Below are 23,165 nucleotides of genomic sequence, written 5' to 3'. Positions count from 1 at the left end.
TGAGTCCAAAATAGAAGTTTTGGTTTAAATTAGAAGGGTTATATTAGGAGAAAGGAAAACATTGCATTCCAGCATAAAAACCTTATCCCATCTGTGAAACATGCTGGTGGTAGTATCATCGTTTGGGCAGGTTTTGCTGCATCTGGGCTAGGACGGCTTGCCATAGTTGATAGGACAATGATTTCCGAATTATACCACTGAATTCAAAAGGAAAATATCAGGACATCTGCCCATGAACGGAATCTCAAGAGAATGTGAGGCATACAACAAGATAACAACCTTAAGCACAGAAGTCGTTGTACCTAAGAATGGTTAAAGAAGAAATAAATTATAAGAATAAAGTTAATGTTCTGGAATGGCCAAGTCAAAGTCCTGATCTTAATCCAATAGAAATGTGACCTGAAGAAAGCAGTTCATGTGAGGAAACCCACCAACATCCCAGAGTTGAAGCTGTTCTGTACTGAGGAATGGGCTAAAATTCCTCCAAGCCAATGTACAGGATAAACAGTTACCAAAAATGTTTAGTTTCAGTTATTGCTGCGCAAGGGGGTCACAATGGAAAGCAAAGGTTCACATACTTTTGCAACTCACAAATATGTAATATTGGGTCATTTTCCTCAGTAAATAAATGACCAAGTATAATATTTTGGTCTTATTTGTTTAACTGGATTCTCTTTATCTACTTTTAGATAAATCTGATGATGCTTTATGCAGAAATATAGAAAACTGTAAAAAAGTGCATAAACGTTCCAACACCACTGTATGTATTCACCCCTAAATAAGATCTGGTCCAACCAGTTAACTTCAGAAGTCACATACATATCGATTAAGGTCTACCTATGTGCAATCAAAGTGTCACATAATCTGTCACATGATGTCAGTATAAATACACCTGTTCTGAAAGGCCCCTGAGTCTGCAACACCACTAAGCAAGCAAAATGAAGAGCAAGGATCTCTCCAAACAGTTGTGTTAAATGCATTATGACAAAATGGAAAGAATATGGCTACACTACACTACAAACCTGACAAGAGAAGGACACCATTCAAAACTCACAGACCGGGCAAGGAGGGCATTAATCAGAGATTCAACAAAGACATCAAAGATAACACTGAAAGAGCTGTAAAGATCCACAGCAGATATGACGGTATCTTTCCTTTAAGCTGTACACTCCACAGAGTGGGGATTTATGGAAGAGTGGCCAGAAAAAAAAGCCATTGCTTAAAGAATAAAATAGGAAAACATGTTTGGTGTTCACCAAACAGCATGTGGCGGACTCTCCAAGCACATGGAAGAAGGTTCTCTGGTCACATGAGACTAAAATGTAACTTCTTGGTTCATGGGAAACGCTATGTGCTATATGCACTTGCCATCATCCAGAGGATAACATTCACAGTGAAACATGGTGGTGGTGGCAGAATGCTGTGGGGATGCTTTTCATCGGCAGAAAAACTGGTCAGGATTGAAGGACAGATGGATGGCACTAAATACTGGCCAATTCTTGAGGAAAAAGCTGTTTCAGGCAGTTGTTGAATGCTTATGCACACTCAAGATTTCTGTTATTATATTATTATTAGTGTCACAAATAAAATTGATTTGTACCTCCAGGTTGTAATGCAACAAAATAGAAAAACCTCCAATACTTTTGCAAAAAGCACTGTATTAATTTTGTGTTAAAACTACACTTTTAAAATTATACATAAAAACCTAAACAAATAGTACATCTGCTGTTAGTGAATATATATACAGTATCTCACAAAAGTGAGTACACCCCTCACATTTTTGTAAATATTTGATTATATCTTTTAATGTGACAACACTCTAGAAATAACACTTTGCTACAATGTAAAGTAGTGAGTGTACAGCTTGTATAACAGTGTAAATTTGCTGTCCCCTCAAAATAACTCAACACACAGCCATTAATGTCTAAACCGCTGGCAACAAAAGTGAGTACACCCCTAAGTGAAAGTGTCCAAATTGGGCCCAATTTGCCATTTCCCCTCCCCGGTGTCATGTGACTTGTTAGTGTTACAAGGTCTCAGGTGTGAATGGGTAGCAGTTGGGTTAAATTTGGTGTCATCGCTCTCACACTCCCTCATACTGTCACTGGAAGTTCAACATGGCATCTCATGGCAAAGGACTCTCTGATGATCTGAAAAAAAGAATTGTTGCTCTACATAAAGATGGCCTAGGCTATAAGAAGATACTGATACTGAGCTGTAGCACAGTGGCCAAGATGTGCATGGAGTTGAAAAAAGTAGCTATTTAAACTTCATCATGTAATCTGTAAAGGAAATTGCAGTCATGCCAATTATGCAATCTGAATTTGATCAATAGAGTCTCACGCTCTGATCTTCCAATCAGTTACTTCTGTCTGTCCCCAGTTGTCGATGTAAATACAAGAAGGATCTGGCTTTTTCTGTGGCTAGACCCAAACTTTGGATTAGTCTCCAGGTCTGCTTCATCATTAGCTATTTTTAAATCTAAAATAGATATTGATGTTCTTGTTTACCTTTTTCTACTGTACAGCACTTTGGATCAACTTATGTTGTCTTTAAATGTTCTTTATAAATAAATATTGATTGATTGATTGATTGATTGATTGACATTATAGTTTCACATTTACACGAACTCAGGATCTTTCAAAGGATATGACTTGATTTTAATGATTACTTAATTTCTTGTTTAAATGCGCCTGTGAATTATTTACGATGTGGATTTACTTAGGATTTACTCCTGTTTATGATTTGTTTCCAGCTTTATAAATGAAGCCCATTATATACAGTTGTGGTCGGAAGTTTGTTTGACAGCATTCATTGGATTGACCAACACACTGTACTATGGGAAAGTCCAAGGAGCACAGTGCAGATCTGAAAAAGAGGTTGGCGGATTTACACAAGTCAGGGATGTCTCTTGGAGCCATTTCTAAATTAATGCAGATTCCAATATCATCAGTTTAAACAATTGTACATAAGTACAAGTTATTGGGAAGTGTAGCCACTTTGCCAAGGTCTGGAAGAACACCCAAACTGTCAGCTGAGAGGAAATTGGTTCAGATGGTCAGGAAAAACCCAGGATCCAGCAAGGCACAGGCCTGCCATGAACTGGAAGCTGCTGGAACATCAGTGTCACTGTCCACAGTCAAGCGAGTTTTACATCACCCTGGACTGAAAGGCTGCTGTCCAAGAAAATAGTCCCTGCTCCAAAAGCGACACCTTCAAGCCCGTCTAAAGTTTGCGGCTGACCATCTGAACAAAGAAAAAGCCTTCTGGAGGAAAGTTTTATGGTCAGATGAGACAAAGATTGAGTTGTTTGTCCACAATAACCAGAGGTATGTTTGGAAGAGTAAAGGTGAGGCATTCACTGTACCAACTGTTAAGCATGGTGGTGGTATGCTCTGGGGCAGTTTTGGTGCCAGAGGAACTGGTGCATTGCACAAAGTGGATGGAATAATGAAGAAGGAGGACTATAATAGAATTATTCAGCATAACCTCAAACCATCAGCCAGACGGTTGAAACTTGGACACAATTTAGTGTTCCAACAGGACAATGACCCCAAACACACATCAAAACTGCTTTTGTAATGGATAAAGCAGGCTAACATTAAGCTTTTGGAATGGCCTTCTCAAAGTCCTGATCTCAACACTATCAAAAATTTGTGGACTGTGGTTAAAAGTTGAGTCAGGAGAAGGAAACCAACAAATAACATTGAACTTTACCAATTCTGCCAAGTAGAGTGGTCTAAATATCTAACCAGAATTCTGAAAGAAGCGGCTGATAGCTACCAAAAGCATCTGCTCAAGGTGAAACTTGCTAAGGGACATTCAACTAAATATTAGGTGTGCTGTATGTATATTTTTGACCCTGTATGTATAATTTTGACCTTGTGTTTACTACAGAAAACCCCAAATAAATTAAAACTTGTGAACCAAATATATATATATATATATATATATATATATATATATATATATATATATATATATATATATATATATATATATATATAAATAAAAGATGTATGTTGTAGAACATACATCGCAACTGTAAATAGCTACCCACTACAGTTTGGAATTTTGAATGATTTACCTCATCAATAAATGAGTAAAAAATTAAACATTGATGTACATGTTTACAATACTTACTGACGCTGAGCTGCCAGTTTATTACACCCACTGTACCTTGTAGCTGCACTAATTGGCCATTTTATCAGTTAGTAATTGTACACCTACAAACAGCATCCCAATAGTAAATTTACTGGTGAACATTGTGTGTTGCCACATGCACTTTTTTTTAGAGAAAAAAAATATACATTTACCTTGTTACATTCTTTCCACCGATTTTATTATTCTCAGAATGGCTGCACTACATATAGTAGTACATACATATGGAGTACAACTCCATTCTATACCCTAAAACGTAAGTAGGTAGTAGGTTGCATTTTGGGATTCACCCTATGTCTACTTTTTCATTATTTATTGAACTGTGCATGTTCAATAAAAGTAATTTTATTATTTTTATTGAACTGTGCATGTTCAATAAAAGTAATTTTATTATTTACTTTATTGACATAAATAGTGATGTTTTGGTCTATTGTTCTAAATTTAAAAAAACAGAAAAATATTAATAAATTTTTTTTTCAGCATCCACATCAAGATAGACAAATTACAATTGTAACATTAGTCATGTTTCATTAGTTACAGAGCCTATTTATTCTGCTCTTTAGACAGTTGCAATATTATACTATTCAAAGAAATTCAAACAGCAATTTGCTCTGAGAAGAAGTTCTTAAATTCAAGGGTAATAGAATCAGGATTAGATTAAGCACTGTTGTCTCAGATTAGAATGTGTATGTATAGTATGCTTTTCAAAAACATTATGAAGCAATAAAATGGTTGTTAGTTTCAGAAATGAGGAAAATTAAGAAAATAAGAAAAGTCATCACTAATATTACTGGAATGCAAGATTCATTTAGAATTCCTAGCTAACAATATCAAATGTTAGAAGAAAAATATAGCCTATTACTAAATGAATTTGATATTTGATAACACACCCTCTCCCACTGTGCTCCCACCCACCCATTTTGTAGGATGACATAAATATGGGTGATGTAATCACCCACAAGATGTTAGCATGTGTATTCTCCAAGCCCTTTCCTGTAACATTTAATGACTTCTTTTAACACATTGATATCAGGCCCTAGGCTAGAGCCTATATAGCGTATGTTGTTTAGAGCTAGAATTATAATAATGGAATAATTATTATAGTTGATTATATTATAATGATTAGAATAATAATAATGGGGAAAATTCTGAATAGTTTCTGAATTATGAGTTTACTAAGTGAGAGAGGGTGACAAAATACACAATTCATGCCTTAATTACTTTCACTGCTGAGCTGTAAAATTGTTGTGCAGGCTGTTAAGCCTGCACTGTAAGTGTCAACAGTGATTTATTGTTTCAATGGCAGTGCTTAGGAGTGTAAATTGTTTGTGGTTAGATGTTGCTGGAGAAAATAAAATACATACACACAAATAAGTAGATCTTTTATATTAAAAGCTCATCAATGTCAGCACTGCCTGACAGTGTTTTTTTGCAGGTGCTTTGGTTTTGATGCACCACATTCAGTACATATAGAAAAACAGAGGGTATGCACTGACATCACTTTCCCACTGGAACACGCCCCCCTCGGCCGGACTGAGTGGCAAAACCTTCAGCAAAATGACCTGTTTTAATAGGGGAAGCTGTGAAAATGCTAGTATAACTAACGATTATCAGTTTAAATTAAAGGCAGTTGGACTCGACAGTGACCCTTACAACTTGCAAAAGAATCTGTGGTCCATGGACATTGCCTTGTGGCCAGAAATTGGTTTTCCCGACATTTATATGTACCTGATTTTGACGCCGGGGAAACACACTAAGCATGACCTGAAGGCATGCAAAAGCCTTGATGCTTAGTCCTATGCTATTTCAAGACAGGATTTATTAGAGAAATTAAAGTGACAAGAACACCAATAAATGTTCTGACTGTATGTGGACAGGTATGCACAAATATTTTGATTTTATTATATAATTTTATCTGGTAACCTGTAAGCTAGCTAGTCCTAGTTTGTTTGTAGCTAACACTGCTTCCACTTACTAACGTTATACATTTGTGAAGGTAAAACACATTCAGAAAAAGAATGAGCCCCCATTATTCATCAATGGAAATAGGCAGTGTTTAAACAGAAATATGTAGCAAATTATTCATCATTGTACAACATGAATACCACATGCCAAAAGAACTTACACATACACTGCTCGACTTAGTTTAAAAAAAAAAAAAAAAAAGTGAATGGTTTTTTGGCACTCTGTAAAAAGACAGCTCCAAATTCTTGTTGAATCTGTTAGCACAGTTGATTGCACAACAGCTTTTTCCCATTTTAGATGTGTTTTTTCTGTGTTTTTGCGGAATTCAAACTGTACAATAATACTGCTGCTTAGTCTTTTAGCCACTCAGTGGGCGTGACCACGGCGAGTTCTGACTATCTTGACGTCATGTGCATACCCTCTATTCCCAGATGGAGCTATCATTAAACAGCTAGCAATACGATGGGAGGGAGACATGATTCAATGACAGCTCAGGATTCAGTGGCTTTAAAAGAGAAAAGGCTGGCAGAGAGCTTTGCAAAATAGATCACCTAAAGGATATATCGACTACTTGTGATTTAGGAAACAGGCAGATAAGGGCAGGTCTGGGTATGTACAGTGCTATGAAAAAGTATTTCTTTCATTTTTCCTGATTTCTTCTGTTTTTTTTGTATATCTTATACTAAATAGTTTTAGATCTTCAAATGAAATACAACATAAAATAATAGCAACCTGAGTAAACAGGTTGAAATTCTGTGTTTGTTTTACACCAGATGTAACGGGACCCATGTTTACAGTTTATTTATTCATCGAAGCAAAAAAAGTTATCCAACACCTATCACCAATGTGAAGAACTAATTGCCCCTTTAAAATGAAAATCTAAAATCTGGTGGTGCCACTTTTAGCAGCAATAACTGCAACCAAACGCTTCCGAGATCAGACTTTCACTTTCTTCTAGGACTAGAACTTACTCCTATGCTTTGGATCATTGTTTTGCTGCATAATCCAGTTGCGTTTGAGTTTCAACTTATGGAATGAAGACTGGACATTCTTCTTTAGGATTTTCTGGTAGACAGCAGAATTCATGTTTCCCTCAATTAGTGCAAGTTGCCCAGGCCCTGAAGCAGCAAAGCATCCCCACACCATTACACTTCCACCACCATGATTGACCATAGGTATAATGTTCGTGGAATTCTGTGTTTGTTTTACACCAGATGTAACAGGACCCCTGTCTTCCAAACAGTTCCACTTTTGATTCATCAGCCTCAATGTTCTTCTGGTTAGCATTGGTTTTCACCTCGCACTCTTCCATCGATGCCATTTTTGCCCAGTGTCTTTCTGAGAGTGAAGTCAAGAACAGTGACCTTTACTGATGCAAGAGAAACCTGTAGGTCCTTTGATGTTGTCCTTGGGTCTTTTGGGACTTCCTGGAAGAGCAGTTGCTGTGCTCTTGGAGGAATTTGGGAAGATTGGACACTTCTGGGAAGGTTCATTACTGTGCCGACTTTTTCCATTTGGCAGTAATGGCTCTCATTGTGGTTCTTTGGGGTCCCAAAGCCTTTGAAATAGCTTTATAACCCTTCCCAAACTAATGTATTTCAATCAACTTCTTCCTCATCATTTCTGGAATTTATTTCACTTTCAGCATAGTGTGTTACTGGGTAAGACCTTTTAACCAGCTCCATGCTGTTGAAAAAGTGTTGATTTGACTGAACAGGGTTTGCAGCAATCAGGCCTGGGTGTGTCTAGTCCAGCTGAACCGTATTATGAATGCAGTTTCATAGATTTGGGGAATTAGTAACTAAGGAGGCAAATACATTTTCACATAGGCCCAGCTGGTATTGGATAACTTTTTTTTGCTTCAATAAGTAACAATATAATTTAAAAACTGTATTTTGTGTTAAGTCAGGTTGCCTTTGTTTTATATTGGATTTTTGTTAATTCTTGAAAAAAAAAAATAGGAGAAAAAAAATCAGAAAACAGAAGAAATCAGGAAAACCAAAATACTTTTTCACAGCACTGTAGTAGATGAGCATGATAATCAGTGGAGGCAGAAGATTACAACATGCTGGTCATAGGAAGATCTAAAATAAAGCAAAGAAGGTTACAAAAAGAAATTTAAAAGTAGTCAAATATTCAAAGGGCACATTTGACTTAAAAAAAAAAAAAAAAAAAGAGAGTCCAAACTGAGATTCTGGTAAAGGAAGACAAAATACGTGTGGGGCGATAAGGGAAAATAGAGAGCCTGGCATGCATTGGGCCTGATTCAGAGACGGCCATGACTGACAGGCCTGACATTTGAGCATCTCTGACAGTAAACAGTGCTTTTGGAGAAAATAAATAGCATCTGGCAAGGACAGATGCCAGACCAAGTGTTACCATTGCACTAGCCCTCACCTCACAGCCTATGAGAGCTCATATTCCCCATCTCGAATCCAGAAGTTTGGTACTTTTGCTAAGCAGTGGTGATATGTTGATGTTGTCACAACAATGTGTCTGGTCTGTGTCGGACCACAACACATGTATTGATGACACACTGTACCAAAAAAAGAACAGGTCACCATCACACCATCACAGCAAGTGAAACTGTTGGTTCCACTTGCTGGCAAATAAGTCACAACCGGAAAAGAACAAAAAACAAATGTAATTAAAGTCTTCTTCACCCCCTCCCAACTGCTGACATTTCAGTTCCAATAGCAAGAACACACAATCAATTCTTATTGCAGCTCTGAGATTCCTCCAGGGGGAGAGGCATATATTGGCTACTTTTCCTTTGTGCAAAGATGTACTGATATGAATGTCAAAATCCTTGAAGCTGAAATAGTGAGGCATGTGAGAAAGAAGGCAGGTGAAATCAAAATTACAATAATCAATTGTGTCATGATATTATATATTGACCAATTATTACTCTTGTAATTAGTCTGACACAAGCAAAAACAGAAATCAATATAACATTGATTAAATTACTCAACTCAGACACAGACAGCCAGCCAACTGATACAGACAGCCAACTGCTAAATATCACTAAACAAACTAAATATTAACCACAGGCACATAAATGATCCTTAGTTTATGAGGCACTTTAGAAATCCCTAGTTACCTAGTAGTTGGACTGCATGGTGGATTAGAAATCTGTAATTAACTATAAAAGACATTGACCTATGATAATAAACCACTTTAGATAACACAACTCCATGTAGCAATACTGACAAAGAACTGAGGTTCTTCAGAGATTGGGTGGGTTGCACCAATAAGGATTAAATTAAGCACAGTTTAGCGCTAATCTAGGATTTGCTGATCTGGGCTTTATTTTAAATCGAGATGTGTTGCACCACTTAATTTTAAACACAGATTAACAAATTGGGGATTAGAATTCTAACCTGCGATTAAAACCTTCATTTATGATTAATTTTCTCAATCATGATGGATTCGCCATTGACAACATTGTGGAAGTGCATGTGGATTTCATAAACATGGGAATATATGAATTCTCCAGTGTAACTAAACAGCAACAATGTAAGAGATTGTGAACTTTAAACTTTGAATTTAAAAAAAATAAAAAAATTCAACTGCCATTATTAACTGCTCATTTGCATAACCAATACAGGTTGAGAAAATGAAAAAATGTTGCTCCATCACTTTAAACTCAGATTTTACAAGTTTATACTTAATCCTGGTTTATTATGAAATTAAATCCAGGATAAACATGATGGTTTAAATGTAAACCATCACGTTAATGTAAACTGCTTATTTTTAAACAAGGTTTAAAGTTTGGTGCAATAGAATTATTAGAAAAACCTTTGTTTAATCTAGAGTTAAAGATTAATCCTTATTGGTGCAACCCACCCATAGTGTTTTAGACTGTCCATATTTGCTATATTAAAAGTGCCTAATTTTATTTTAGAGGTATCATACAATAGGTATCCAAGGTAAAAAAAAAAAAATAAAAAAAAAAAAATTTAAAACATTGTAAGTTTCTCATAATTCACATTGCAGCATCACCTCTTTTTCTTGGTGTCACAAACAATTGACTCAAGGATCCATTTACTCTAAACTCCTCCTTTCAGAGAGCCTACTCTGCTGAGATTGGTCAGATGTCCCAGTCTGTTATGATTGGTCTATTGCTTACAGCGCATGTCAAAAAAGAAACATCCATTTCCATATTCCAGCTCAGTAATAATGTCGGTTTTCCTTATCTATTTGAGCCTAAGTCCAGTTTTAGTGCTTTTAGTGATAGATCACAAGCATGATGAGAACAGGACAGAACAGTGGTACGTTTGTATGTAGTTTCAGGATGCAACTACAACTGTATTGTTTGAGGGCGAATTGGTTTTCTTTTGGGAGACAATAACTCCATTTGTCGTGCACTTTGATTTTTGAAACCTTGCAGACGTTTTACATTCACAAACAGCTATATGAAAGACTACATACATATATACATATACATATATATATATACATTCATATATACAGTATCTCACAAAAGTGAGTACACCCCTCACATTTTTGTAAATATTTGATAATATGTTTTATTATCAAATGAGGGGCATCCTCAAATGGAAGGTGGAGGAGCACAAGGTCTCTAACATCCACCAGTTCCGTGATGTCGTCATGGAGGAGTGGAAGGGGACTCCAGTGGCAACCTGTGAAGCTCTGGTGAACTCCATGCCCAAGAGGGTTAAGGCAGTGGTAGAAAATAATGGTGTCCACACAAAATATTGACACTTTGGTCCCAATTTGGACATTTTCACTTAGGGGTGTACTCACTTTTGTTGCCAGCAGTTTAGACATTAATGGCTGTGTGTTGAGTTATTTTGAGGGGACAGCAAATTTACAATGTTATACAAGCTGTACACTCACTACTTTACATTGTAGCAAAGTGTTATTTCTTCAGTGTTGTCACATTAAAAGATATAATCAAATATTTACAAAAATGTCAGGGGTGTACTCACTTTTGTGAGATACTGTATATATATATATATATATATATATATATATATATATATATATATATATATATATATATATATATATGCATATGCATTAATATGCATAAATAAAGACACACATATATACATACATTATATATATATATATATATATATATATATATATATATATATATATATATATATATATATATATAGGTAGATTACATATATACATATAGATGTATATACACATATAAATACATATATAGTGCTTTATAAACTCTACATGAAAGGTAATATCTGAAAAAGTATAATAGGGGCACTTTAAGGCCCTACTAGTAAAGGCTAATGGGTTTTGGCACTGGCATTCCATTTTCATAGCCCTGCTGCCACTGCCACAACTCCCTCTGCTCTTCTAGAGCCATTCACTTCATGTTGCTAATTTTACCCAGGCTAATTAGACTTTTAATTGGTGACCTTTAAGGTCCAGGAAACACTCCTATGCACTGTCCTGTATCTTGTACAACACTTCTGCAGCTTTTATCTATGAAATTCAAAGCATGGCCCTGGTAAACTCATTATAGGAGAAAATAAGTCTTACATCTTACCCATTGGAAGTTAAAACAATTCTCTCCATTTTGGTGTTGCCATTCTGCTGGATAAGCTGCTAAATAATATTTTTTTACTCTTGTATGTGTGAGTCAAAAGTACTTCTGCCTCAGAGTAATTCTCTTTTTTTGGCCATTTTGTGTTTTACTCTGTGGGATCGTGGCCTTTTATGGAGTTTTGTGGGGTCAAACACGAATCGGCTGTGACGTGCACAAGGGCGGTAATTTGCAGGTGTTTGCCATTCATCAACATACAGTATACATGTGAATACAAAGAAAACTTTTGTTAATCCAGCATAAATTTTTTCTTTGGTTTGGCTTTCGCAAATATTTACACCCAATTTTACTCAAACATTTATGAATAAGGGCCGAATATCAACAAAGCATCATATGGTTTTAGATGCATTCTCTTAGTCCATACACACTTTACTATCAATCAAAAGCACACAGATTAGCCTAGTAAGTAATTACCAGAAATCTCATACCTGGGTGAGATGTCGCAGCCTTGCTGCATGAAAGCGCCTAGTGAGAACCAGAGGCTGTTGAAGATGCCAAATTCATTTGTCTGCTCCTGGTTCAGATGGGACTGATTCTGTGTATTCTGGCCTGACAAGAATGCAGCCTGGTTGGTATTGGCCTCTTCACTTTCCTCACAGTCCTCAGCATGCCACTCATATGGGCTGAAGCGGCTGACCAGAAAGAGTACTACACTCACGCCAATGTAGGCAAACACAATACACATCCAAATCTCATAGGCCAGTGGGTCAAGAAAAGAGAAGACTCCTGGTTTGGACTTGGTGGGCTTCTTGATCATAATTGAAATACCCAAGCTCATGAAGGGTTTGGAGAAGTCAATGACTTCCTCTCTCACCAACGTTATGGTCAGTGGTGCCACTGCAACATCGGCTTTCTGAAGTAATAAGACAAGAAAGTTCAGAAGCTTAATATAAGCCAATTCCGAATTATAATAAAAAATACACTTGGGAATATTATGAGAGAATCATATTCAGGAGCACACAGGGTTTTTTCACAGAAAAATAATAATGCAATAAGCCATGACATCGTGTGCATTACAGTGATTTTATCAAGTATAAGGGTGTTAAGCATGACGTAAAGTGGCTTATTGCTTTTAGAAAATGGTGATAAAAACAACATGATAAAATCAAATGTTCAATAATTAATTACATATATTATTAGAATATTTACAACAAACAATTCTACGGCCATGCAATGTAGTCTGTTAATATTAAGCTTTGGTTGCTAAGCAATATAACAGACAAAGTTTAAGCATTCTATGAACACAACAATGGCTGTCATGTAATAGTGTTTATTGGCTCTTTTGCATTATTGTGATGTGGTCACAGGTACCTCAAAGATTTTACAAAGGCTTCAAATGTGGCTCAGCCAATTAGATTTTAGAACTGAAATGATCTGTTTTCTAATTATTATTATTATTTACAACATAATAATTATATGAATTCAGTTGCAAATGCTTGAACAGAGCCTTTCAATCCCTGATACACATCTTAAAAATAGACAAAACAACAACAATGAGAGATGTACTCCTTCAATGCAAAATGGAGCCTTAATTAAAAATATTTGTCCTTTATTCTAAATCCATTTCTTATGAGACTTACAAATTATAAAGCCACACACTGATGCAGAAAATATTATCAAAGAAAATGTAGGCTGTGAGGCTGTTTTTCTGAGAACATAAAGATCTACTCTAACCTCTCCTCCAGCCTCCAGCCTCTCTTCTTCAAAACACTTCTAAAGGGAGTTCATTCAACTGAGTCAATGCTTTTGAAGAAATAAATAAATAATTTATTGGCCACACCATAAAATGATCTTGGCCATAACAGATGTGTAATGGTCTTCTAAACACATTAATAATCATGTTGCTGAATATGAATTATTTAATGGCAGTGATGAATAATGAGAATCAAAGCGATATGTTTAAAAAAAAAAAAAAAAAAGTAGGCTTAAATGGGCAAAATAAAAAACTGATTACTTACTCCGTAAACCAGTTCCCCAACCATCCCATTCCACATCTTTGTCTCTGGATCCCTGGCTCCATACTTCCCATCGGCAACAATCTTGAGTTTGTACTGGTATCCCACATGCTTGGCTATTTCTGCTGCCAGTTCAACACAGTAGCCTTCATACTTATCATTTCCTAGAAGCTTTTCATGATTCTTCTTTAACATCACGTATGGAGATTCCTGCAATAGATAAAAATGAGTACCATTTCTGCCATCATGTTATAATAGCTTGAATCAGTGTTGCTGTCTATATGCTTAACAAATTAATATTATTACCAAATCAGAGTTGAGCCATGTTACTGCATACAGTGACTTATTTTCAGCTGGTCCAGCTTAACCTGGGCTTATGTCTTACAAAAAGGCAAAAAAAAGGACTGGGTTGAAATTGATGTGATTCTGCTTGGGGATAGCCCCAAGTGTGTGATGTCTTATATATGTGTATATGGCTAAACGTATGTGGACACCTGACCATCACACCCATATGTAGGACTTCCCCAAATTGTTGCCACAAATTTGGAATGTCTATGTATACTGTAGCATTAACACTTCCTTCACTGGAACTTAAAGGCCCAAACATGTTCCATGAACGTTCCATAAAAACATGTTCCATTAAAAACATGGTTCGCCAAGGTTGGTGTGGAAGAACACAGAGCCCTGACTTCAACGACACTGAACACCTTTGTATAACATAGACTGCATTTCAGGGCTTTTCACCCAACATCAGTACATGACCTCACAAATGCTCTTGTAACTGAATGTACAAATCCTCACAGCCACCAAAATCTAATGGAAAGCCTTCCCAGCCTTCCCAGAGTGGAGTCTTTTAATGCAGCAAAGGGGGACCAATTCCATATTAATGGCCATGGTTTTGGAAAGGGATGTTCAACAAGCACAGTGTTCATAGTACAAAATACAATATTCACTGTTTACACTAACTATACATTTTCTGTACGCATTTTCACACTAAACTATGCACTTTCTATGCTTACAATTGAAAAAGATTCAAGTAAGCCTTTTGGTTGAAGACACAATCTATTAGCAGGGTAGTGTTGCTGCCAGATCCACAGCTTGGGTTACCATCTGTGTGCAATTACACTTGTACTTTTCGCATCAGCGTGGGTTTCTTTACAAATCCCAATAGCTGAACTGCCTAAGGTAAATTGCTGCCTGGTATAAATTAATGTGAAAATGTAAGTGTGTGAAATGCCCACTGATGGACTGCCATCCCATCCAGGTTGAATTCTCCCACCTTGCAACCAGTGTTACCAGGATTGGCACTGGATCCACTGTCACCTGAACAGGATAAAGTTGTAACTGAAGACAAATGAATGAATGAATCTTCAGCAACTGCTTTATCCTTGCCAGTGGTCCAGTTAATCTAGTACCAACCCAAGAAACACTGGTGCAAGATGAATGAAAAAATAAACAAGTTCCATAGAGATGAAAAACCTAAACTAGCCCTTTTATTGTATAACATACTGTATATTTTCAAACTGTTTTCTGTCTCTAGTCATCTAGCCCCCCTTTTTTATGCCGACTTCTCCAAGCATACTGAGGTTAAATTTGTGTTCTACAAGGTTCTGTTTTTGGCCCACTGCTTTTTACTCTATATCTGCTACCTCTAGATCAAATTATTCATAAACATGGAATTAGCTTCCACTGTTATGCTCATGACACACAAATGTATGATTCAGCAAAGCCAGACAACACACAGCAGCTTAATAAAGTTGAGGAATGTGTAAAGGACATTAGACATTGGATGCTTTTTAGCTTGTTTTTACTTAATTTGGACAAGATAGAAGTACTTGTACTAGGACCACATGTAGCTAGAAGTAAGCTTTCTGATTACATAGTAACTCTAGATGGTCTTTCCATTTTGTCATATGAAGCAGTAAAAGACCTTGGTGTGTTTATTGACCCCAGTCTTTCATTTGACACTCATGTAGATAGTATTACTACGATAGTCTTCTTTCATCTCAGAAACATTGCTAAGATAAAAATATAATGTCACTACATGATGCGGAAATATTACTTCATGCTTTCATCCCCTCTAGGCTAGATTACTGTAATGCCTTACTGTCTGGATGTTCCAGTAGAGGCATAAATAAGCTCCAGTTAGTCCAGAATGCAGCTGCAAGAGTCCTTACTAGAACCAGAAAATATGACCACATCACCCCGATCTTATCCACACTGCACTGGCTCCCAGTGAAATTTCACATTGATTATAAAATACTACTATTACTCTACTAAATGGTGTCTCGCCACAGTATCTAAGCGAACTTTTGTTCTTCTATGACCCACCACGCCTACTCAGATCAAAAGGTGCAGGCTGTTACCTCGAATAGCGAAGGCTACAGCAGGGTGAAGAGCTTTCTCTTACAAAGCAACACAGTTATGGAACAGCCTTCCAATTAGTGTTCAGGACTCAGACACAGTCTCTGTGTTTAAATCTAGGCTGAAAACGTATTTGTTTACTCAAGCTTACCATAAATAGACTTTCTTTTACACAAAGTACACAGTCTTATCCATCACGGGATAGTAAACATACCTAATGATCTCTCCTTCTCTTCTCCTCCCTCTCCCTCTCTCCTTCTGTCGAGCCACACATGATTTATGGAGATGCCAGTGATCCTGACCCTTTCTGCACTCCCTACCTGCCTGATCCATCCAGATGCCCTAGCTCCGGATGAAGCTCTCATCAAGTGGAGGCTATAGCCTGGAGATTGCTTAGGATGGTACCACTTGAAGTAGCATGAAATGGATTTTGACCTCAATTCCACATGGACATTGTCGTTGTGGTTGCTGGGACTATGGTTGCAACTATGGCCTTGGGACTGCAATTATCAAATACAATTTTGCACTCAGGTCTCCTTTAGTGAACAGTGGACTAGTTCAACAAAGACTTCATGTAAAAACCATAATGAACTTTCTTTTACTTTCACACTATCCATTGTTACCCAGATGAGGATGGGATCCCTTCTGAGACTGGTTCCTCTCAAGGTTTCTTCCTCATATCATCTTAAGGAGTTTTTCCTTGCCACCATCACCACCGGCTTGCTCAATAGAGATAAATTCACACACTTAAAATCTGTATCCTGTGTTTACATGTTTCTGTAAAGCTGCTTTGAGACAGTGTCCATTGTAAAAAGCGCTATACAAATAAAATTGAATTGAATGGACTTTTTCCACTTCCCTATTTCTCTAACAGCACACCAGCCTATACGCACAGTCTTTTGCCCAGATGAAGAAGAGATGGTCAGGCCACATATCAAAGGTTTGATCAAAAGCCCTGTAAAACCTTACTAAAACAACCCAAAGGACTCCCACCCAGGATAGCAGAACAGAGGGGCCAGTGGAGGAAAATGAATTTCTGAGTACTCCTGGGAATTCAATCCCAGACTGGCCTTTAAGAATAAGATGAAAATATTCTGCTGTGGGAGAAGCAGTGATGTCTCATTCACACATCCAGAGTAGCAGTTTGCTTGCAGAAGTGAAACCATGCATCCTTTTTTTTTCCATAAATGAAAATAAATAATAGAACAATGTTCTTCTATTAAGCAACACAGCAATGCATCGTTAATATTTAGAAACACTAAACATTTATTGCAAAATGAATATTTTTATTTTTATCCATAGTACCATGCCTTAGGTTCTAAATTCTTATTTACATTAAGATCAAGCAAAGAGGCTATTCTGAGACCATACCAAGATGGTAGTGACGATGTATGTGTGGTTCTGAAATCCATAGGTGTCGTTACTTCCAGACATGTAGGCTGCTGTGCTCACAAATTTCTCATCCTCATTCCAGTATCCTACCTGAAACCAAATAAAAGTGATGAGTGCTATGATTAACCCTTCAAAATGTCCAAAAGGAAACAATAATTTACATGTGCAGTGCTCAGTGATTAATTTATTAAACCTTCAAACATGATAACATTATAGCCGTGAATATGATGTTTGCAAGGGATTTTCATGTTATACTGTAGACAGCCATTTAGCTGCCCTCTTCTCTAATCAATACATAAAATATAGCTTAAATTACCACATGATCATTTTAGGTATGTTGTCTGATACAGCTGTTCTATAGTAATTCTATGGTCAAAATGTCTGTACTTACTTTCTTTGGCCCTGTGGCCTTCAGTTCCATCACACTGATGGTGTAGTTGATTCGCCGGCCTTTCTCATTAAACTGGATGTGTCCAGTTACTCCTTCAATCCGAACCTAAGACAGAAACCCAAGAGCCTGCTTTAGTTATACAAATATAAAACATTGCAAGCTACTATGCAACTATTCTTTTTCTTGCACCCTTCCATTCTTCCTTCTTTCCTTTGCTCTATTTCTGAGTCTGAGAGGTATACTTCTTGGCCATTGCTTCTTTCCATGTGTACAGTACATCTTTCAAACTGAATGACGGGGTTAATTGACCCAGTTGAACCCCAGGCTCAGTAGTGTGTGTGTGTTTGAGAAGATGGGCTCAACTCCCTTAGTCCAGTTTAATGCACTCACATCAGCCTCAGGCAAGTGTTTGAGTCTACCTCTGCCTGGAACACTCTGATTACACCACAGACTTGGGGACTTCCTCACACAAACATTTTTTTTTTATAACAGAAAATATATGTGATCCCAAATTCAATATTTTATTTATTTTCTGTATGAAGAGACCTTAGAGAGTTGCAGATTGTTTCCCCAAGGAAAGTCATAACAGAAAATAAGCTTTCTTGACAGATCATGTAACATAACTTGTATATTTTGTGTTTGTACAATATATGGCCAAAGGTCTGTGGACACCTGACCATCACACCCATATGTGGGCTTCCCCCAAACTTTTGTCACAACGTTAGCAGCACAGTGTTATATTTGTACGCTGTAGCTTTACAGTTTTCCTTTACTGGAACTAAGGGGCCCATACCAGCAAGACAATGCGCCTGTGCACAAAGCGAGGTCCATGAAGACATGGTTTGCCAATGTTGGAGTGGAATAACTTGAGTGTTCTTCACGGAGCCCTGTCCACAACCCCACTGAACACTTTTTGAAAAATTTGGAATGCGGACTGGACCCCAGGCCTCCTCGCCTTACATCAGTGCCCAACCTTACTAATGCTCTTGTGGTTTAACGGGCAAATCCCCACAGCCATGTTTCAAAATCTAATGGAAGGCCTTCCCAGAAGAGTGGAGGTTAATCTGCAGTAGGATGTTCTAAAAGCACATATGTGATTGTCAGGTGTCCATAAACATTTGGCCATATAGCATATTTTATAAATCAGCATAGTCATATAAAACTGTAGGCTAGCAGGAGCCTGCTGTTCATTCTTTTCGCTGTAAATTTGTGAATGATTTCATATGCCATTATGACGTACATAAAAACTTTATTTGTATACTATCGGCTATGTCACATTTGATTGTGACATACTCATTGGCCAGTCAACATGGATTTTATGAGACAGAATTGCGGTGCATGTTGTTTCATAATCTATTCAAGCTTCTCAGACTATATTTGAACCTATGGCAGTCATGCATATTATGTAGTTTGTGTATCTCTGGGTCTGTATGTGTTTTTCTCTTTGTGTGTGTGTGTGTGTGTGTGCATGCATTAGCAAGCAAGAATATTTGCATACAGTCCTCTCAGAGTAGTGTACCTGCTGTAAAGCTCTCTGAATGTCAATGCCCTGGCCCCAGGGGGCTGGTGGGTTTGCGAGGCATTCACCAGCATTGCCACGCCGTGATATGTCAATCCTCTGCCTGCGGAGATTCTGAAAAGCTGTAGACATCACTTTAACACCATCATACGTGAGCGCTCCAGTGTACTGGAAACACAGAAAGAGAACAAAAACATAAATGTTTAATTCATAAACATGTATGTGTGTATTCTTCATCCTTGTTAATAAGAACATGAATTTGTATGGCATGGCAGGTGCACACAGGGTGTTTACCTTGAGTCCTTTCTTTGGAACTTTGGAATCTTTATTGTCAAAGTCCATCCACTGCTGAACTATTCTGCTAACACCTGGATCCGCATAGTTCACAATCTGGAAGCCTGTCACATTAGCCTCCCCTTTCTTAAAGTCAGTCAGGTCAATGTCCAAAAAGCCCTAGAAAAGAGCATAATGGCAGAGAAGTCCCAAAACATATAGATAAATCCATGTATAATAATATAAACTCTAGCTTATATAGGAAAAGACCACACACAATCCTTAAAATACTTTGCTGAAAATAACAGCGGATCATCAATTTAAGAATAAGAAAGCACCCTCAAATACTAAGCATAAACATTCATTGCAATTGTTCCATATGTAGTGCCCACCTGAATAATTGGTACCCTATATGAAAAAAGCAACAACAACACAACCCCATGTATGCAATTAGTAATATTTTGAGCTCAAACATAAAGATACATGTTTTCTGTAAAATACAAGGTATTTAATTGATTATATACTTCTACAAAATACTGATATCCCCTACAAAATATTTTGTGATATCATGGAGAGAATAGTAGAACGTTCTGGGTTACGCATGTAACTCTGTTCCCTGATAAGGGAACGAGACATTGCATTAGCTCAATGCTGTGGGAAACACCCTCATGCGTGACCAGCATCTGAAATTTGTGTAACATCATGCCTATTTATAGGCCTGCCGTGATCAGGTGACGTGGCAATTAAGCGTATCGCGTGATATATAAACGGCACCTGTGAACCGCGCCATCAGGCTCTATTATCTGAACAAAGACACGACTCACAGACATGCCCCTGTATGACAAAGCTACGCAACATCTCGTTCCCTTCTTAGGGAACAGGGTTACATGTGTAATCCAGACGTTCCCTTTAAAGGGAACTCCACATTGCGTTAGCTCAATGCTGTGGGAACGAGAATACCCACTCTGTCATACTGAAGGGGTGGCCTGTTAAAAAATATCTGAGCCCGAGTGTCACTGCAAGATACTCGAGCCCGGGCGGAACGTATATATCCAGGCTGTACAATTGAATGAATATGTGTGGCATAGACCACCCCGCTGCAGCACACACATCTTGTAAAGATACCCCTTTGGACAAAGCCTTTGAGTAGGTGACCCCCATAGTGGAATGAGCCCTTATGCCCAGAGGTGCAGCAAGACTGTGTGCCTCATAAGTGATAGAGATTGCTTCCACTGTCAAATTAGAGATACACTGCTTCAACACAGTATCACTTCTACTGTTGCAGCCAAAGCAGACCAGCAGCTGGTCCGACTTACGCCACTGGCCAGAGTGGTGGACACAAGTACAAAGAGCCCTTACTGGACACAGTCCGTGCAATTTCTCTTGTTCCGGTGTGAGGAACGGAGGAGGGCAGAAAACCTGCAACACTACTGGCTGGGCAGTGGATGTAGGCACTTTAGGAATATAATCTGGCCTAGGATACAGGAAGGCCTTGGCTAATCCAGGAGTAAAGTCAAGGCAGGAAGGGGAAACAGAGAGAGCTTGCAGATCTCCTACTCGCTTGAGAGATATCAGGGAGAGCAGAAGAGCTACCTTCAGACGCTTCTCAGAGGCTGAGGAGAGGCTGAGGGCACTTCCCACAGTGTTGAGCTAATGTAACATGGACTTCCCTTTGAAAGGGAACTTATCTTAGCAGAGTATCTTCCTGAAATGTCTAATGTCAGAAACACTTGTCATCCACTCTCCACTCAGATAATTTTAAATTTGTTCATTTTGTTAGGTTTGTGCATGTGAATGTCCCTCTCCAATTAAGACAGCAGTTTTTCAGTAGGGTTCAAATACAGAGACTGAAATGTGCAAAACTTAATTTTGTGTTTAAGCACTTTAACCACTTCAGTGTTGATTTGGATGTATTTTTGTCTCATTGTCTTGTTGGAAGTTCTAGCTATGCCCAAGTATAAACCTCTTAGTAAAGGAAACCAGATTTCAGGCTGAATGATCCTGAAATGCATGATTCCATCAGCCTTCGCAAGAGCTCCTGAACAACAAAACATCTCCAAAGCATCAATGATTATAATCCACATTTTACAGTGGCTATCAGGTGCCTTTCATTGTATGCTCTTGTTCCCAAAATACTGACAGTGTGCATGAACAAAAGCGTTGACTTTGGTCTAGTTGTGAATTAATAGCACAACAGGGCGCAAGGCATTTTCAAACCACTTTGGTCCAAAATTGCATGTGTTCCCATCTGCTGAGACTCCCTCTTGGCAAAAGCACAATACCACAACAGTACATTCCTGTTATTTTTCATACGCAGCACTGGAATTCCTGTGCCATTTCTTACAACCTGGCTTTGTGCATGGACATACACAGATCAGCCATAAAATTAAAACCACCTGCCTAATATTGTGTAGGTGCCCCTTGTGCTGCCAAAGAGCTATGAACTATCGTGGCATGGACTCAACAAGACATCTGAAAGTATGCTGTGGTATCTGGCACCAAGATGTTATCAGCAGAGTCTTGTAAGTTGTGAGGTGGGGCCTCCATGGATCGTAATTCTTTGTCCAGCACATCCCACAGATGCTCGATCGGACTGAGCTCTGGGGAATTTGGAGACCAGATCAACATCTTGAATTCTGTCATGTTCCTCAAACCATTCTTGAACCATTTTTGCAGTATGGCAAGGTGCATTATCCTGCCACAAGAGGCCCCTGCCATTCAGGAATACCGTTGCCTTGAAGGGGTGTACTTGGACTGCAAAAATGTTTAGATAGGTGATACATGTCAATATAACCTTCACATGAATGCCAGGACCCAAGTTTTCCCAGCAGAACATTGTGAACAGCATCACACTGCCTCTGTCGGCTTGCTTTCTTCCCATAGTGCATTCTGGTGCTATCTCTTTCCCAGGTAAGTGACACATACACACCGGGTCATCCACATTATGTAAAAAACAAACAAACATTATTCATCAGACCAGGCCACCTTCTTCAACTGGTCTATGGTCCAATTCTGATGCTCAAGAAGTCGGTGGTTGTAATGTTATGGCTGATCAGTGTACATTATATTGGCAAAAAATATCAGGACACATAACCAATCATACCCATATGTGAACATCCCATTATAGATTTAGTACCCCCCCACACACACACACCTTATATAATAATATAGTTGTAACTTATATAGTTATAATAATCTCCACTCTTCAGGGAAGACTTTTCCCTTGTATTTTAGAATGTGGCTGTGAGGATTTGTGCCCATTCAGTCTAATGAGCATTAGTGAGGTCAGGCACTGATGTCAGATGAAGAGGCCTGGTGCACAGTCAGTCTTCTAATTCGTCACAAAAGTTTTCAGTGGGGTTGAGGTCAAGGCTCTGTGCAGACCAGATCTTCCACACCAACCTTGTGAAACCATGTCTTTATGGACCTCACTTTGTGCACAGGAGCACTGTCATGCTAGAACAGGTTTGGGCTCAGCATCTTAGTTCCAGTGAAGGGGAAATCTTAATGCTACAGCATACAAAGAGTGTAGAAAATTGTGTGCTCTGT

General features: G+C 38.1%; 1 protein-coding gene across 3 annotated transcripts in view; it reads right to left on the bottom strand.

Moving 5' to 3' along the window:
* The window catches only part of gria1a (glutamate receptor, ionotropic, AMPA 1a), a 145,851-nt gene that overhangs the window by 44,996 nt on the left and 77,690 nt on the right, over nt 1-23,165 (bottom strand). For all 3 annotated transcript variants that reach the window (XM_053682145.1, XM_017475174.3, XM_017475178.3), the window contains 6 exons: nt 19,638-19,796; nt 19,344-19,511; nt 17,825-17,929; nt 17,413-17,523; nt 13,681-13,887; nt 12,151-12,575 (listed from right to left, as the gene is read on the bottom strand). In XM_053682145.1, coding sequence (XP_053538120.1) covers nt 12,151-12,575; nt 13,681-13,887; nt 17,413-17,523; nt 17,825-17,929; nt 19,344-19,511; nt 19,638-19,796 — 1,175 coding nt within the window. The remainder of the gene's footprint in view (nt 1-12,150; nt 12,576-13,680; nt 13,888-17,412; nt 17,524-17,824; nt 17,930-19,343; nt 19,512-19,637; nt 19,797-23,165) is intronic.

This window comes from Ictalurus punctatus, chromosome 8 (genome assembly GCF_001660625.3).
Source record: "Ictalurus punctatus breed USDA103 chromosome 8, Coco_2.0, whole genome shotgun sequence".
Lineage (NCBI taxonomy): Eukaryota > Metazoa > Chordata > Actinopteri > Siluriformes > Ictaluridae > Ictalurus > Ictalurus punctatus.
Note: the sequence above shows the minus strand (reverse complement) of the source record. Positions and strands in the feature narration are given on the sequence as shown.